The sequence below is a fragment of the Gallus gallus genome, chromosome 8 (assembly GCF_016699485.2).
Source record: "Gallus gallus isolate bGalGal1 chromosome 8, bGalGal1.mat.broiler.GRCg7b, whole genome shotgun sequence".
In the NCBI taxonomy this organism is placed as follows: Eukaryota; Metazoa; Chordata; class Aves; order Galliformes; family Phasianidae; genus Gallus; species Gallus gallus.
In genome coordinates this window covers 28796329-28813730 of record NC_052539.1, presented here as the reverse complement: position 1 = coordinate 28813730, position 17402 = coordinate 28796329, and the positions used below count along the sequence as shown (strand labels likewise).

Below are 17402 nucleotides of genomic sequence, written 5' to 3'. Positions count from 1 at the left end.
CATCCATCAACATTCAATTTCTCCTGTCTATTGGCTTCACTGGACCTTACAGCAATTAATATTCACCTTTATCAGATTTGCTTTTAGGGGCACCTTTTTCTTTCCCCTGCTCCTAAAGATGTTCCACCTAGAACTGCTGAGCTCCCTCACGCTGTCTGATGGGGAGGCCCATGGCCACGTCCTGCTGCATCACATCTGGCTCACATGCTCTGCCATCTCCAGCAGAGGGGCCTTCCTTCCATTGCCAACGTGCTGAGCTTGTACAGCGAGATCACCTACCCCTTCAGCAGGGCTGGTTAGCTCCCCTGTCAGAGGAGGAAGGCCTGACTGGTGATGTCTGACTTGTGTGATGAGCTCTTGCCTCCAGCCAGCAGAGAGCTTATTCTGTTCAACCAGCCCCAGCGTGGATCTGTCAGGATCACTGTCTGGAAATACATGGCCACTCTCCATCATGGCAGCTGTGCCTTCAATCTCTTCATGAACTGCTCCAAAAATGTATACATTGAATACATAAGCAAATATGCATATTACACTCTGTTTCAACAGGTCCTTTGCATCCACCACCAACGTGGAGTTTAAAGATAACAGTGGGGTTTTAATAGGTAGCCTGGGACGATGAAAATGGACCGTGTGTTATGACTGCACTTTTATCCCAAAACACGACCTGGTGCTCTTCCAAACTGGGTCCAATTAAAAAAAAGAAAAAAGAAAAAAAGAAAAAGAAAAAAAAACCTTGTGATAATTGCACGAATTTTAAAATCAAAGAACGTTTATCTTAGTTGTTCTGAAAGAAAAAAATGAATCAACTCTACATCCCCAATTATGTCAGTTCTGACATCAGCTCGTTAGATCTAGCCAACTGCAGAACATTCAGCTGCTGTTCTACAAAGTCTTCCAGCACTTGGAGATGTGGCACCAGGACCAGTGCAGTTCCTGTTCATGGACCTTCTACTGTCCCCTTCCACACAGGAGGAAATGCAGCTTTGCTGGATAGCTTACTTCTCCTAAATGATATGGTAAAATCATACCTTATTTTAAATCTACTTTGGAGATTAAGTTTAAAAACTCTAGTAGGTCTCCTGTGGCTCTAAAAAAGCCCTTAAACTGTATTGCAAATGTCAACACAATTGTGGGCAAATATATGTTTGGATTTTCCTGTCAAAAGAGTGACGTGCATCGTGAGTCCCTATTTATTTCTGAGAAGGAGCTCTAGAACTAAAACAACTGTCTGACAGGTAAGATTTGCTGGAGGAAATAACGCATCTGTATCACAGCTCTGAGTGCAGGAAAGGATGTTGTCAACACCACCGAGAGCTCAGTTACAGAATATATTGTTATTGTGTTTGAGTAAAAATGTAATGATGAAATATGATCCATTTTCATAATCCCTGCACATTTGTCTACTGACACTCCACATTACTGCAGAATTACAAGCTGATGGTGGATGTGGAGGCTCAGGGCAGCCAGAGCACAACATTCAAGGTGTCAAGGCAACGGCCATGCACATATTTCCTTTTAAATGTGAGGTGGTTTCACATACTGTTTGGGCAAAATATTCCCATTTTTTGCTTCAGCAATGACATGTAATAATATGTAATGTCACAGTGGCAAATAACACACCTACTTCCAAAAAGGATACAAGGCTTACGTGAAAACAAAATGTGGATGTGTCATGTCAAACTTATTTCATTCCATTCAGCTTCTCCACCACATAGGAGGAAAATACCCAGGTGTGACCTACCTGCACCTGAGGAGCATCTGTGACCACATCTGCATGACATCCGTGTGCACCCATCAAGGAAATGCAGTACAGCTTCAAGCAGAAAGCAAGTCAAAAGAAATTTGAAAGACAACTTAGGTATTCAGAGTTACCTTCATTTTTGGAGAATTGGTCTCAAATTAATAAAAATGAAATTCAACTCAGACCATATGCAAAGTATTAGACTTGAAAGGGAGAAATCAAATATGCAAGCCTTAAATTGGAACAACTTGTAGAGCAACAGTGCTGCAGAAAACACTGATCTATACTGAGTCATAAACCAAGCACCAATTCATGATGTGATGATTCTCCTGGAAGAAAATACCTCCATGTCACCTGCACAAGGAGGAGCACTGCAGGACAGCAGAACGGATTTGAGCTGCATCAGCACAGTGCCAGCAGCAATGAGGCAGGCAGACCCCAGCCCTGCACCCTGCTAACTGGTGGGAAGACAAAATGAAGAAACACCTGTGACTATTATTGTTGCTTGGCTGCAAACGAGAGGCTGGGTGGCAGGGCAGCCCACAGAGCACAGCTGGAGAACCTCAGGCTGTGGGTTGAGATGAGAGCTCCCTGAGCAGTGTCTGTGATCAGCAGAACCCCACAGCAGCAGCAGTGGGCAAAGGGACCCCCCCAGGCCCTCAGTAGTCACACCCTTGTATGAGTGAGTGAGCAATGCCAACTTCACCCTTAGTAGAACAAACATATCTCAAGTATAGCTTGTAACATTCACATTGTGATTTTATGTACTCCTGGTGGGCTTGATGTGTTCTTTAATTCTGAAGTTATTAAGTGACAAACAATGTCTAACCCTCAGTAAAGGTCACATTTGAAGAAAATCCTTCCTCCAACACCATGTCAGCCTGAGTGCCATGACAGTTCCCATCATTTGCTTGAAAAATTCCATGACAAAACATCTGTCACTCATGAAAATTGAAACAAACTTTGGAAAGCAAACTCTCCAAATGCTTGGTACGTCCTAAGCTGCTTTCCTGCACAGCAATCTTTGTATTTCATTGTACATCACAGACCTGTGAGTGTCTTGAAGAGAGGACAGCATTTGTGCTTTTCAACACGGGGACTGCATTTTCACTGCCTCTTTTATACAAATACACTTTCATGTATATCCCACTACAACAACACAAACAGACTTTCACAACTGCTGGGTTTGACCTGATGGAAGCGCATCGCTCGCATTTAACTCATATATTTGAAATTGCTATTACTGTTATGTCTTGGAAAGCATCAATAAGGTATTGAGTGCTTTAAAGTGATGCTTAAAATCCTAGGTGCCTCATACTGCTTAATAAAGTGTGGCATGCAGACACTGTACTTGGAGGCCACAAAAACAGAATGAAAGAGCAACGAAGCACAGGCAACCTTCCTTTAATTACCTGGCTTTGATCTCAGCTGGCCTTCATATCATTCAGTTTTTCTTCAAGAAAACTGATATTCCGTGCTTGTTGGTAGGAATCTGCTGTCTAGAGACAGGCCAATTAAAGAGTTTCCTATACATTTTTTCATGCTCAACTGTTCAGTTTCATTATGTTAAACTGAAGGGTGATGTATTTCTCATTTACTTTGTTATTATCAGTCCTTACATATGCTTGAAGCCAAAATGTATTATGATAGAAGCAGGAATGCAACACAAATGTTCACAAAGCATCTTGAAATGTGAAGTGGATATTTTAATGGAGCTTTGCATAAGAAACATGGGAAAAGCAGATGAGCATATCAAAAAACTTTAAGCAAAGCTACCTGGTTTATTAAGAGAAGGGAGTACCCCGCATAGTCACTGAGCTGAGCTGGCTGCCTGGTCACAGAGCCCTCCAGGACTTTAGATCTGGTTCACTTGGGTCTCGCTCCATAAATTAATTAAGACATTCATGATTTAAATAAATTTATTCATCAATTTAAAAAATCATTCATGTTTTTTTTTCAGTCCCTGGGTGGCTTTTCAGCTTTTAACGTAAGCTTTGAAGTAAATGGACAGAACAAACAGAAATTACAGAAACACTCCCTCTGCACATTCAGGCAAAGGTCTGATTTCCAGAACGTGGCTGACTGCATGCAACCTCTGCCTGGCCAGAGGCTTCCCTGGGGAGCTTCCTTCAGAAGAGAGCAAATACCACTGAAATATTCTTCTCATTAATTTTGGGGAAGTTTTAAAACATTTAAGCCTCAAATTATTACCAGGTGAGTTGCAATTTTGCCCACGCTTATTTTTAAAGCAGAAAGTGCCTATCCTGATTCTTTTCTTAATGTAAAGTTTAAATTTCCGTGTCCTGATTTCCCTTAAGAGAAATCCAGGGATAAGGAACAAACTCCTGTCCTTGAAGTCATCCACGGCGGGGCTCTATTTCAGGACCTGAGCAGCACGAGGATTTTGCTGCTCAAGTTGGAAAGGTGCGCTCTGTGCCCCCTTCGAATCTCGTTGCCCAGAAGTTGATCCCTGTACGGCCCAGGAGCCACGCGAAGGCGGTGAAACCTCAGCAGGTTCTGCCTTCACTCCTTCAGCGCTTCTTCAGGCACCGGCACGAGGGAGACCCCAACCCCGCGTGCTGCAGCGGACCCACGAGCAATGACCTCAATGGGAAAACAGGATTCCAGAGCGCCGTCTTTCCTAAGCATGTCAAAACTCAGTCCAGCTCCTCCCGAGGCCGAGATACCGATTTTCTTCTAACACATCGGGTTGCACAGCCTCTGGTTTCGGCTTCTCCCCGTCCCCCACTGCAGGGAACGGGCAGAACAGAGCGCTGCCTGCGGGAGGCCCGGCTGGAGGCCCGGTGTGACCCGGTACCGCACGCAAGGCAAAGCTCATCCCGCATTCAACTTCCAGTGCTGTTCACGCAGGGTGACGGCGATGCTTTTTGTCTGTTTGCTTATTGGGGTTATGGGGGGAAATAGCCCTGTCAATGTGTTACGGCACTGAATGCCGGAACAAAGCAGGCCTCTCGTTTTCAACGGCAGTCCCTGGGAAAACGACGCGCGTTGCCGAAGTGCCACCTGCTGTCCGTCACCGATGGCGGCAGCGCAGCTCTGTCCGCACGCACTGCGGGCAGTAACTGGGCGCTCCACAGCTTTTAGTTACTTTCTTACTTCGTTTTAGAGACCTGCGCTGACGAAGCGCCCACACGGGAAGAAGCAAAAGGCTTCGTGTGGACGTTCTGGCGCTATGTTCACGCCGAGGCCGCGCGTCACTCGCAGCTCAAACTGTCCCCGCGTTCTCGTGGGACGTCGTCACGTTGCTCAGAGCAACCGCCGCTCCCGGCACGAGCGAGGCCGCAGCCGACCGCCCCGCGGACGCACACCGGCAGCGGGCGGCTATCTGGGCGCCCCGTCCCGCCGAGAGCCCCGAGCTCTGAGGCTGAGGTGCCGAACTGCCGAGCTGCCGAGCTGCCGAGGCCGCCCCCCGCCGCTCCCCGCTCCCGCTGACGACGCCTCCCGCGGCCCCCGCACACGGCGCGAACTGCAGGCAGCCCTCCGGGCCGCTGGGGGCGCGCGTTCTCCGCACCCTCTCCGCGCAGCCGGGCTGAGGCGGCCGAGGCGCTGCCTGACCGAAATCCCGCCCGGCGCGAGCCCGGCTCGCTGAGGCCTCGGGGCGCAGGCGCCGCGGGCAGCCCGGCCGGCGCAGGGCCCCGGTCCTCTTCCTCCTGCGCGGCGGCGGCGGCGGCGCTCGGCGGGGCTCTGCGGGTCCGAGATGTCGACCAAGAATTTCCGCGTGAGCGACGGGGACTGGATCTGCCCCGACAAGAAGTGAGAGCGAGGGGGTCGGGCGGGCGCCGCGGCGCGGCCTGGGCTGCGCTGGGCAGGGCTGGGGCTCGGGGCGGGCCCGGGGCGCGGTTGGCGGCCGCTGACGTGTGTCCGTGTGCCCGTGTCCTTGCCCCAGGTGTGGGAACGTGAACTTCGCCAGGAGGACCAGCTGCAACCGCTGTGGGAGAGGTGAGCTCTGCCCGTCTTGCGCTGTTCCCTTCTCGCGCTTTTGCGCCTTTCCGAAGGAGAGGGCCGTTCCGGTTTGCCACTGGTCGTTCACGCGAGCCGTTCGTTTGTTTGCTTCCAGAGAAAACGACTGAAGCCAAAATGATGAAAGCCGGAGGCACGGAGATAGGGAAGACTCTGGCGGAGAAGAGCCGCGGCCTCTTCAGCGCCAATGACTGGCAGTGCAAAACGTACGCAGCGGTAACGGCCGGCGTGCTGTGCAGCGCCTGCGGGGCCGCGTCTGAGCTGTCAGCGTGGATGGGATCCCTTCGGGGGCTTAAAGGGAGCTTGTTGAGCGGGAGGGAGACCGAGCTGTTACACAGGCAGGTAGTGAAGGCAAGGGGGGCGGCCTTAAGTGGAAAGGTGGGAGATGCAGGTCAGAGGTGAGGGGGAATTCTTCACTCGGAGGCAGTGAGGCCATGGCGCTGCTGCCCAGAGCTGTGGGTGCTCCAGTCCTGGAGGTGCCTGAGCCCGTGGGTGGGCCCTGGGCAGCCTGCTCTAGTGGTTGGTAACCCTGCTTGTGGCAAGGGGTTGGAACTGGGTGATCCTTAAGGTCTTTTCCAGCCTAAGCCGTTCTGTGATTCTGTGTGTTGACACTGATGGGAAATGAGTGCTGAAACACCCAGGTATTCCTTTAGAAGTGTTTTAGAAGTTTAGTGTTTAAAAGTGACAGCATTCATTTCTGCTTGGCAAACAGCAGGTCCTTAAGTAACACAACAGGAGAAATGTAGTAGTAAAAAAAACAAACCAAAAAGCTCTGATTTCTGTTTTATAATCCAAGATGCTTCCCAAGTTTGGAACAGACAAATAGATGGAATTACATCTTCTTTGCAGTATGATTGTTAGCTTATTAGTAATATTCACCAAATTTTTGTGAGTAAAACTGAACATGTAGTTGACTACATAGATGATTTTGCAAGCAATCAGTTGAGACTGTGAAGTTTTAAATCAAAAGATGATTAATAAAGCATTTGGTTATTTAAAAGAAGCTTTCAGGAGGGCTTTGAAGCATCTGGGATTTGCTTGCTGACAGAGCCTTCTAACCAGTGAAACCTGGCTGTGGTTTTCCTGGCTTGCATATGCTGTGACCCAAACAAAATACCTCCTCAGTAAAACAAAGTGCCAGCAACAAGCACATACATTTACACATGCTGTTGCAGCAGACTGTTTCTGGTAGTGAGAAAATATGAGAGGCGTACGTCTGGGTGACCATTTGGCAGCCTTGGGATAGCTGAGCGTTTAGGTAGCGCCTCTTCACAGTGCATCCTGTGCATGCAGGCAGGGTAACAGGGAGGGCAGCAGCTGTCTCAGGTCAGGCCCAGCTCTGTTCAGTCCTGTGGGCTCAAGCAAAGGGTCCTGGACAGCACTGCGGGCAGCAGTATCTGTGAAGGAGTCCCCTCAATCGTATGCTCATGGCTACACCATGTCCTGTAGACCACCTTCTCTGCTCTTTGGGGTTGGGCAGCATCCTGATGATTGTTTTAAGGGCAGTGTAAATGTGAGTGGCATTTTGGGACACAGCAGGACAGGAAATGCAGTAACTGTAGCTGTGCAGCAGAGGATGACAGGGCTTGCTGACCAACAGTATTCTCCTGGTATCACCTTCATTAGCTCTTCGGAACAGTGAATGCTACTAGTGAGGAGTAATGAGGAATTTGTATTATTTTTCAGTAAATGGTAAACCAGAACTATGGTGTCTCACCATATAGCTACACGAGCACGTGCTTTTTTTCCCTTTTTTTCCTTTTTCCTTTTTTGCAATGGTATTGGCTTCCCCTTTTTCCTTGCATTCTGGAATGCAAAGTTGACAACACCAATGGTTTCTTCGGCAATCGTATCCATAAAGGGTGCTTGCAAATGCTTTGCCTTCAGCTGTTTCAGAATCTTTTTGTTTAAGTATCTCTTAGATTTTACTTCAGATAAAATATAACTTTAATTATATGCTAATGCATTCTGGGCAGTCTTCTGTTAACTTATTTGCCCGTTAATTTCATTTCTTTTCCCTTGATTTGCTTAGTGTGGTGGACATCCCATCATGTTCATGCTCTCAGTATACTCACAGACTCCTTGGTGTCGTGATGACCATCAGCCTTGGTCTTAATTATGCCATGTTAGTGGCTGCAAATCACTTAGCACTTTTATGACTTCTTAGTGTCACCTCAACACTTCAGCTGTGAAATTAGAAATGAAATGTTTCTTATTTATACTTTTTTTTGTTTTCCCCCCTCTGAAGATGTGGTAACGTGAACTGGGCCAGAAGGTCAGAATGTAATATGTGTAATACTCCGAAGTATGCTAAATTGGAGGAACGGACAGGTGAGTTGCATATGGTTTTAAAATACTCAAATAATTGCAAGAGACTTCATTTTATAATTCAGTATGATCTGTTTTTTTTTCCCATGGGGTAACCAATTTTTCATATGTGAGTAGATCTGTAGGTTCTTACACTTTCAGTAGCACAGAAAGTAAAGCATGTGATGGTTAAATTTGGAAAATCATTGCATGTTTGGCTTAAACTACAATATTTGATTTTGATATTAAGAAGCTTGGAAGGAGTAATGCTACATCATCTTGATCTCCAAGAGCTCTAGTATATGTAGTGCCCATCGAACTGCATTTTTTAACGAAGGTTTGGTCAGAGTGATGCAATTAAAGTTCCTTCTGCTCTAACAACACAGCCCAACAGTAACTAGAACAGCAGATGTCCTTACAGTGTGGACATAACTGTTTATACTGTTTCCACTGTAAATTGATCAAAATGGGGCCAGGCAGTGAATTCAATGCAGACAGCATAACGCTAATTCATTTAAAAAATAAAAAGCAGGCACGGAGAAGAACATGGCTTATTATTCAAAAAGAAAAAGAGTATTTCTGAACTTCTCTCAAGTTCTGGTGTCCTTCAGAGTAAATTTGCAGTTGCACGTGGGGCACGGCATGGTGCATACATCTGCAGTAAGTTACAAGGTTAGCTGACATCCAAATCAGTAGTTTGAGTTTTCTGCTCACGTTACGAAGAGGAGTAGAAAGGTTCTTGGCATTTGTGCCATTAAATTCAGCTACAGGATGTTTTTATTCATGTTTTCTTGCTGAGGGTCTATGCTCAATTTAATGTCACAGAGCAGTTGCAATATGGGAGCAGACTGGTGTGCCCAGGAGCCACAACGGAGGCTTGGAGCATGTGGGGGCTGGATGTGGCAGAGGGGTTTCAGAAACAGCAGCTGGGGAGCAGTTAGGTAGCGTTGCCCTCCCTGCCATTTCCACTGAGCACTTCTCTGAAGTGGCTGCTCTCTGTTGTCTGTGTCATTTATGTGTTTTAATCCATTTTCTCAATTAGATTTCTGAGGGGCTGTTTTTAATAAACATGTAGAAATAACTCGTGACCTTCTTGAGATCATACTACGTTCTTGTGGCATGTATTTGTATTGCCACTGAAGGCTTCTGGAAACTGAAAGCTTATTCTAAAGTTTGTGCTTAATGTAGCTGAATTTGGTGCATCCCAAAAGATTGTTTTATTTTACCACTTTTTAAAGGATATGGAGGAGGATTTAATGAACGAGAGAATGTTGAATATATAGAACGTGAAGAATCAGATGGGGAATATGATGAGGTAAGATGAGATGATGTATTGCTGTGGGGAGACATATTGTGTGACCTTTGGGATACCTATATTTGCATTTAGTTCCCCAGTGGGAACTAAATGCAAATATGTGCTACTGAGAAATGCTTCGTGGTGCAGCTCTGTTAGCTGCTCAAGTGCAAAAGCTTTGAACTGAAAGTAAATGATCTGTATTATATTTTGAGGGCTGAAAACTTAGTTCAAATTAAACTGGTGGAAGTGTGTTTTTCAGTGTGCTTAATTGGTTTCAAGATAATGCATGTTTTCAGACATGTTTAGCATTGTTATATGAATATACTCCATAGACATAAATGTAACAATGTTCTTTTGTTACATTTGGGTTTCCATTGATTTTGTCTGAAAGCACTGATTTTATCTGACAGACATCTCTCTGAGAAGTCTCCTAACTGACATTTTCTTGTGCATCTCCCTCCATTTGAGCAGTACCTTATTTAAATTGATGCATATTTATTTTCTCAAAGAAATCTTAAGAAAAAGGTAGCATTGGGAGTGACTTTTCATAAATCACATACTAATTAAATGTAATCTCCTAGTTTGGTCGCAAAAAGAAAAAGTATAGAGGAAAACCAGTTGGTCCAGCATCTATCCTGAAGGAAGTAGAAGATAAGGAATCTGAGGGGGAAGATGAGGAGGATGAGGATGGAGATCTTTCCAAATACAAATTGGATGAGGTACTGTGTTTCGTTCTGTGGATTGGTGGGGTTTTTTTTTCTGTTTGGTTACCATAGAGTGGTTTAGTAGTGGGTGAAGCTTGGTTTATATTTTTAGCTGCCTTAAGGTTGTGTAGAGGAGTAGCTATCAGAATAACGTTGCCTGCAGCTTCTGTGAGATCTGTTTTGTTCTAATGGCTACACTCAAAGATGAGTAATTTTTTTAAAATGAGAAAAAACATTGAAGTTTGTCTGAGATATCAGAATTCAAGAGTTTGAGATTTAAATTAGAGCTTTTCAGTATGACAGCCGTATAAAGGGAACGTTACTGAACTTGCAGGCTCTTAAAACTACCTCAGTTTTAGCTATAAAATGGAACATCTTCAAATAACAGAAAATGAGTTACATACTGGTGTTTTTCAGGATGAGGATGAAGATGATGCTGACCTCTCAAAATATAATCTTGATGCCAGTGAAGAAGAGGACACTAATAAGAAAAAGAAATCCAATAGGCGCAGTCGCTCTAAGTCTCGATCTTCCCACTCACGATCTTCATCACGCTCATCCTCTCATTCAAGCTCAAGGTCTAGGTCCAGGTAAACGGGTACAGGTCAAGGGTAACGCCAGGCAAAATGTCAGTATCTAACTTCTTTATTTACTTATTTTCTTGATTGCCTTACGGTTTTAGTTTAATAATGTTGACAATTTTATGTACAGAATTTGCACAGGTAGATAATGTTCTGTTCTGGCCTTCCGTGGTATCTCACTAGGAAGGCCTTGTATGTCTTGCTGCTTGTTTGAGTAAGTCAAGTTGATATTTCAGTTAAGTTCTTCAAATAAATCACTGAAAAAAAGCTTATCTTCCATTTTATTTTTAGACTTGTTAGCCATAAGTGATCCAATGAATGTGCTTTTTTCTAATAATGCTGAGTAGAGTTTTTTGAACAGAGAAATAGAAGAGTGGGGTTGTTGAGGGAGGCAGAAGAGGGCAGTGATGCAGTCCAGACAGGTTCAGTAGATGGACAGAATAGAAGCTATCCTGTAAATAAAAGCAAGAAACTTGAACTTTAAATACAGTGGTAGTGCAGTCAGAATAATACTAAAGATTTATGAAGAGGATTTTTTTTCTTTCTGTGATGCAGCTGGTAAGACAATAGTGCAGGTTTCCCAAAGAAGCTGTGGATGCCCCATCCCTGGAGGCAGTCAGTGCTGGGCTGGATGGGCTCCGGGCAGCCTGCTGTGCTAGAAGGTGGCTCTGCACCAGCAAGAGGTTGGACTGGAGGATCTTTAAAGGTTGCTTCCAACCTGAAACATTCTGCAGTTCTATGATGTTGATTATGGAGTCATAAGAGAATGTCTACTGGGTAGATTTAGGAGCTCACTTTATTATTTAAATTTAATAACATATGAACAATTCAGTGAATGTTTTGTAATCACATTATGTAAAGCCTGGTTTAGCTTCTCAGCTGCCTTATAATTAATACAGTGATAATACTGATTGGTTTAAGGCCTTAAATTGCTACCAACTCATAGAATTATATATATACATTTTACACATAAAGTTCAAGTTTCTTCTAATCTTTGTAGCTTTGTAACTGTACCTGTGTTCTAACCGCTCTGATCACTGCCCAAGTTCTTCAGCCCCTCATACTAACCAGATATGAGCCATTCTCTTTGTTTTGTCTTTCTCCCTGTTGTTATCATGCTCTTTTTTTTTCCATGCTGCCTCTTCTCTGAGAAATAATTTTGAGGGAAAACAAAACACCTGTTCTCAGCCTCCTGGCTCTCTCAGATCCCTTCTGGAGACTAATTGCCATGTGGCTGCAAGGAGCAGCACTTTGAGTAATAATGACTGAGCAGACTGCCTGTCAGCTATTTTTGTAAATGAAGTGAGGTGTGTAGGAAGATCCCATCACTTCTTTGAGGAAGTGGCTCTATCATCCTGTGTGGGGACATTACATTACGCTGCCAGTGTGGGCTGCACTTGAGTGCAGTCTTTTGGCTTAGGGGTGGGAGGATCAGAGAAGACAGAAGTGTTTCATCTGGCTGTAATCTTCATAATTCACAAATGTTAACAGTGACGTAAAAAGTAGTTTCATTTAATTAAAATTTGTTAGCAGTCCTTCAGTTTTCTCCTACACTTGTAGTTACTGGTAATTTATTGTCAATGTCACTGGGTTGGTTGGTTTTTCTGTTGTGGTTTTTCTTAAAGTTGAAGTATATATCTTCTGTAGTTTAAGAGCAAATTTTCATGGTGCTTTTGTTTGGCAAAGCAAAATGAAAAAGACATGGTAACACAGTAAACTGGGAGATCGACAGCATGTGTATTCTGCCTGAAAGCATTATAAGAATTTGATTGCAATGCCTTCTTTGTACAACTGTTACTGCAAGTCGACTGCCATTTTTGTGTATCTCTTGTGGTTTGTGCTTTAAAGAAACTCCCTCAACATGACAAACTTGAGAAGATATCTGAGTAGTTACAAGTAGTGTTAGACCTGTCTGTATTTTAGCCAAGCATAACGTACTGCTTAATTTTTAAATCACGGAGAAATTATTGCAAAAAAACTGAGAACTGTTTACAAATTGCCTGTGAGAGCTGAATTAGAGGTAGTTTGAGTTCTAATACTCCTACCTAATTTGCTTCTCACAGAAAATGGTTTCCAGTTAAGGCACAAATTAAAAAACTCAGGCATTGATTTCATGAAGTAATGGTCGTGCAGTTGTTTGACTCGTTTTGCAAAACAGCTGCAGCCCTGTTTAATTCTTGTGTGCTGTTACAGGAAACATAATAAAAAGCTGACTTCTAAATTATCGAATGCACTGTCTTAGCATGTTGAAGTTACTTGTGGCAAATAAAACATGCTGTTATTGGGAGGCAGGGGGAAGTTGTCACGCATCTCATGAATCTAGTCCCAGCTGTCCTGGTGCATAATTGTCTCTGCTGTTTACAGTGGTAGTTTTGTTAAATACAAGTCAAATACTGGAAAAAATCTTCCATGTTGTTTCAGGTCCCATTCAAGAAGTTCTTCCAGTTCCAGATCAAGATCTCGTTCCAGTTCCAGAGAACACTCTAGATCTCGTGGGTCGAAATCAAGGTGAATGAGGTAGCACCCTCTCCTTGCAGAGAGGGGAAAAAAGGGCAGAAGAACCCCTTGCTTATTTCACCGTAAAATTACTCTGGTCAAAAGCATTAACTCATTTTTATCTTGGAAATCAGAATTCCTGGGGTCTCTGCACAAGAGCGTTGCCACTACCGATGTATTTCTTGAGATGCGAGGTTTTGTTTGAAGAGTTTAAGTCTGATGTAAGCTAGACGAGTGGACGCCACACATCTGCTCTTTGGAGGAAGAAGAATCTGAGTGCATGTTCACTTGCTTCAGCAATTTTTGCTGTTTCCACTTTGGCTACTTGTTGTGGAAGAACAATAGAAAATGTGCTTTGCTATTTCTGTGTTAGAGATAACGTAATTGCCACTAGATAGCGCTGCCATTACCTTCACAGTGTGTGGGGAGTGTTTAAAAGTGATTTACAGTAAATCGTGGAGACTCTTAAAACTGTAAAATAAGGAAAGACAGCTGAAGTTGAAAAGAAATATCCTAAATGGTGCCGCTGCTCTTTAGTGGCAGTAACGTTCCTTGGGTGACCGTGTGAGGGTTGGTGTGAGATGGTGGCCATGCTTTTAGGAAGGGAAAAGGCTGCATGTGCCTGCGGTAGATGCTGAAGGGTTTGTCAGCTGAGCTGGGTTATTGCCCTGTGCTACACAACATCTGCTGGGTGCCGCCAGTGCAGTAGCTTGCTTGGGATAGGACTGCTTTATTATTTATACTGAGAACCCTGAGAACGTTTTACCAGCAATGTGTGCTGTGGTTTTCTTTGAAAATGTTTTATCCAGCTTACTGAAAAAAACAGTCTTGTTAGGTGCTCTCGCGTGATCCTGGACTGATGGGTTAGGGCTTCCCAGTGCTGTTATGCTTTTCAGAAGTGCATTTATTTATATTTTTTTTTAGATAACAAGTGATTTTTAAGTGCTTGTAAGTGAAGCTGGATGTCTTCTGTCTTTTTAAGAAATGCCACAATAACTGATATTCTAAGATATTTCTGTTAATATTGTGTGAGTTTCAGAAGGTCTTGCAATCTACCCAGATTTATTTTGACATCTGTAAATACCCCTTGGGGTGGTTTTCCTGTTCTAGTAAGATGAAGAATACATTACAATTGAAGTTGCAGTGCAAAATATCCCTTACTATGAAGTGAAACATTGTTAAAGAGGTATTACAGCTGTAGTTTTCCAGCTCTTTTGCTTTGTGAACATGACTGCTGGAGAGGGTCCTTATATGGGCACCCTCCTGTCCTGGTGTCCCACTGCTTGTTTGTCCAATTACTCAGTACTGGTGAAGGCTGGGAAGAGGTTTCCGGACCACTGGTGGTCTGCGTATCTGGAAACTCAATTTAGCAAAATGTATAGAGAGAGCTACCACAGCAGTCTTTATTGTCAGTTAACTCAAGAGTAAGTATTAAAGGATCCACAATCTTTGATAAAACACATACTTAATAGAATAGCCAGTGTTGACAAAAACTGTCTCGTTTTGTTCTTTCTTGGTTCTTTCTCTATTATACCGGGATTAAATCTCATTTATTTCTTAATCGATAAAGATCCAGCTCCAGGTCCTACAGGGGGTCTTCAACCCCAAGGAAAAGATCTTACTCAAGCTCTCGTTCGTCCTCGTCCCCCGAGAGGAGCAAGAAGCGCAGTCGCTCTAGATCTTCTTCATCTGGTGATCGCAAAAAAAGACGATCGAGATCACGGTCACCCGAAAGGTTTGGGTTTATGTAGAATAAGAATGGGTGTATTTCAATGTGTGATTATTTTGATTTTTTTTTCTCCTCGAAGGACAGAGGTTCACTAGGAAGCAATTGAATTCTGATATTAGAAGTAGTTTTCTCACTTCCCCCATTCTATTCCTATTAAAGCCTCTTTTATTTGTTTTGTTGGTTTTTATTTGGCTTTCTCCTCCTTCAGTGCAGCTTCCTCCTGCTAGGAGCATGCTCCATAGAAACACTTGGGTCACCATTCTTGCAGTGTGTGAAACTGTTAACGTGGACTTTATTAAGTTACTTTCATAAGTAAATACTGCATTTAGAAGTCACATTCTACTTTCAGTATTAAACATAATGTGGATTTTTAGTATTAAATTCACATTCATTATCTATGAGTGGTTTGAAGTTATTTTTACATTCTCATAAGGCCCCTATCAGATATACTTGGCTTCCAGCTATTATAGGATGCAGACTACTCAGAGTGGATGCTAAAATTGATTTCAACTTATTTCTTTGCATGCTTTCTCCCTTTATATCTTACAGACGCCGCAGATCATCATCTGGATCTTCCCATTCTGGTTCCCGTACAAGTTCTAAAAAGAAATAATGTCTCAAAGCTCACATGTAGGGAAAAAAAAAAAAGAAAAAATTTCCAGTCAGTGCATGAGACATTTTTAAGAAGTTGGTGTCTTACTTGGTCAGAAGTGCTAAATCTGCTAGTAGAGGTGCATGTCTGTCCTTGCTTTCTGGAAAACTGCAGCTTTGTTCATCCATGAAACAAAAAGTGAGAGAGCATTTTAAGCCATAAACTCCTCAGAGGAGGTGTGAAGGTTTTCTGTTTTGTTTTCTTTGAGTAAGAGGGGTATTTTGTTTTGATTTGTTACTTTTTAACGACTCAGTTACTCAGTTGCTGGCTTTCCTGCGTATGAGCAGACATGGGTTGGATGTGCCCATATACCACCCTGTTCTTCATGTGGCAATTACAAAAATACCTGAGGATGTCAGAGGAGCCCATGAGCTTCTGCATCTCGGGAGCTTGTTTCATGTAGCTCTTGTGGGACCACAATATAGCTGTAGGGACTACAGTATAGCTGTAGGGCTGTTGTTGCTCATCGGATCAAAGTAGTGAGTTCCTGGGTCTCTCTGTTTTTCTGTGTTGAAGTGTGGGTGGTTGCCCCCTTCTCTCTCTGTAACTGCGCTCAGAGCAGAAATGCTGCTAAGTCTCAAGCCCATCGTATGATTCTGCAGAGAGCGAACTGGATGTTGTTCCTTCCATGTGGGGGATGTCTGAGGTGTGGGGCCCGGCCCTCTCCATTGCTCATGCCTTGTAGCTGCCCGTCCTGTCACTGTAGAAAGTGCACTTTGTGCAGTTGCTGCTGGGTGCAGTATTTTCACATGCCTGGATCCTGGACTTTGCAGTCCTCTCTTACAAAAGGATCGCTTGGGAGCTACTCTTGAGGTGGAGGAGTGATGGAAATGGCTTCTTGGAATCAAGGGAAGTTCCTGCAGCCCATCTGTAAAATTCATTTTCGGCAGACAGATTTCGCAGGTATCTGAATTTTATTTACGTTTTAAAAACCAAAATAAACCGTAGGAAGTCCTGGTATCATAAATGTGTTCTTCATCATTCTTTTTTTTTTTTTCCCCAAACGTATAATTTATGGCTTAAAATGCTTTGCAGAATTTATTTCGCTAGTAATATCACATTGAGACTTGGTCTCTCTTGAGCTCCGTTTGGTTAAGAAAGATTTAAATGTCTTCAGTGCCATCACAAGGTAAGTATGTTAAGGAAAACTCTTCTAAGCAAACAAACAGCAATATCTGCAGTTCCCTCTGCTGTGCAATTTCAGACCCGTAGTCCACAGCTGCTTTGTAAGATGAGCTACACCAAAACAAACGGAGCAAAGCTAAAATCTACTTCGTTTTCCTTTTCGAGACACTTCTTTCGGACTGTTCTGTAAGCAAAATTGTTTTGGTGTAGAAATATTTTTGTTAATCTTTTAGCAGGGGAAAAAAAATGACCTGCAGTTTTTTCTTCAATGCTTTCTTTCCATCTGATTTCCGTGCTGAGTGTGTGTAGGTTACACAAGAGCAGGTTAGTCTCATAACTGTGCCTCTGGCGACTTCCAAGTCCAACTACTAAAGTGTAAAGAGCAGATCTAATAGACGCTATGTTGTTACCTTTGGTTCTTTTTCTTGTGCTCTGTATTGCAATTGTTGCTGTACTTACCCAGATGAGAGTTTTTACATTTAGCGAGTGGTGGCCTACAGACAAAGAAAATTATGGTTTCGTTTGGCTTAGATAAAATGTAAGGCAAAATGATTCTGTAGACGAGTGTAAATAAAAGCTGTGAGTCAACTGCATGGCGAGTGCTTTCTCTGCAGCACAGGCGCGTCCTGACTGCCGCCGGGTGCCGTTCTGCTGCTGGGCAGGGGGGGCAGTGTGCTCCTGTAACTTGTGCTTACTGAAGTACCGGCAGGAACCTTGTGTTTAAGCAGCACTATGGTCATAAGTCATCTTTTTCTACTACTTCAGGATAGTTTGCACACCTTCCCTGGC

At 43.7% G+C, this 17402-nt stretch overlaps 1 protein-coding gene across 1 annotated transcript; it reads left to right on the top strand.

Annotated features, from left to right (window-relative positions):
- Nucleotides 1-5409: 5409 nt before the first annotated feature.
- ZRANB2 (zinc finger RANBP2-type containing 2) lies at nt 5410-17206 on the top strand. The gene is made up of 10 exons (NM_001031297.3): nt 5410-5515; nt 5649-5701; nt 5820-5928; nt 7971-8053; nt 9268-9344; nt 9908-10045; nt 10448-10620; nt 13033-13119; nt 14678-14842; nt 15386-17206. The coding sequence occupies exons 1-10, from the start codon at nt 5460-5462 to the stop codon at nt 15447-15449; spliced, it is 1005 nt and encodes a 334-aa protein (NP_001026468.1). The 5' UTR covers nt 5410-5459; the 3' UTR covers nt 15450-17206.
- Nucleotides 17207-17402: the final 196 nt, after the last annotated feature.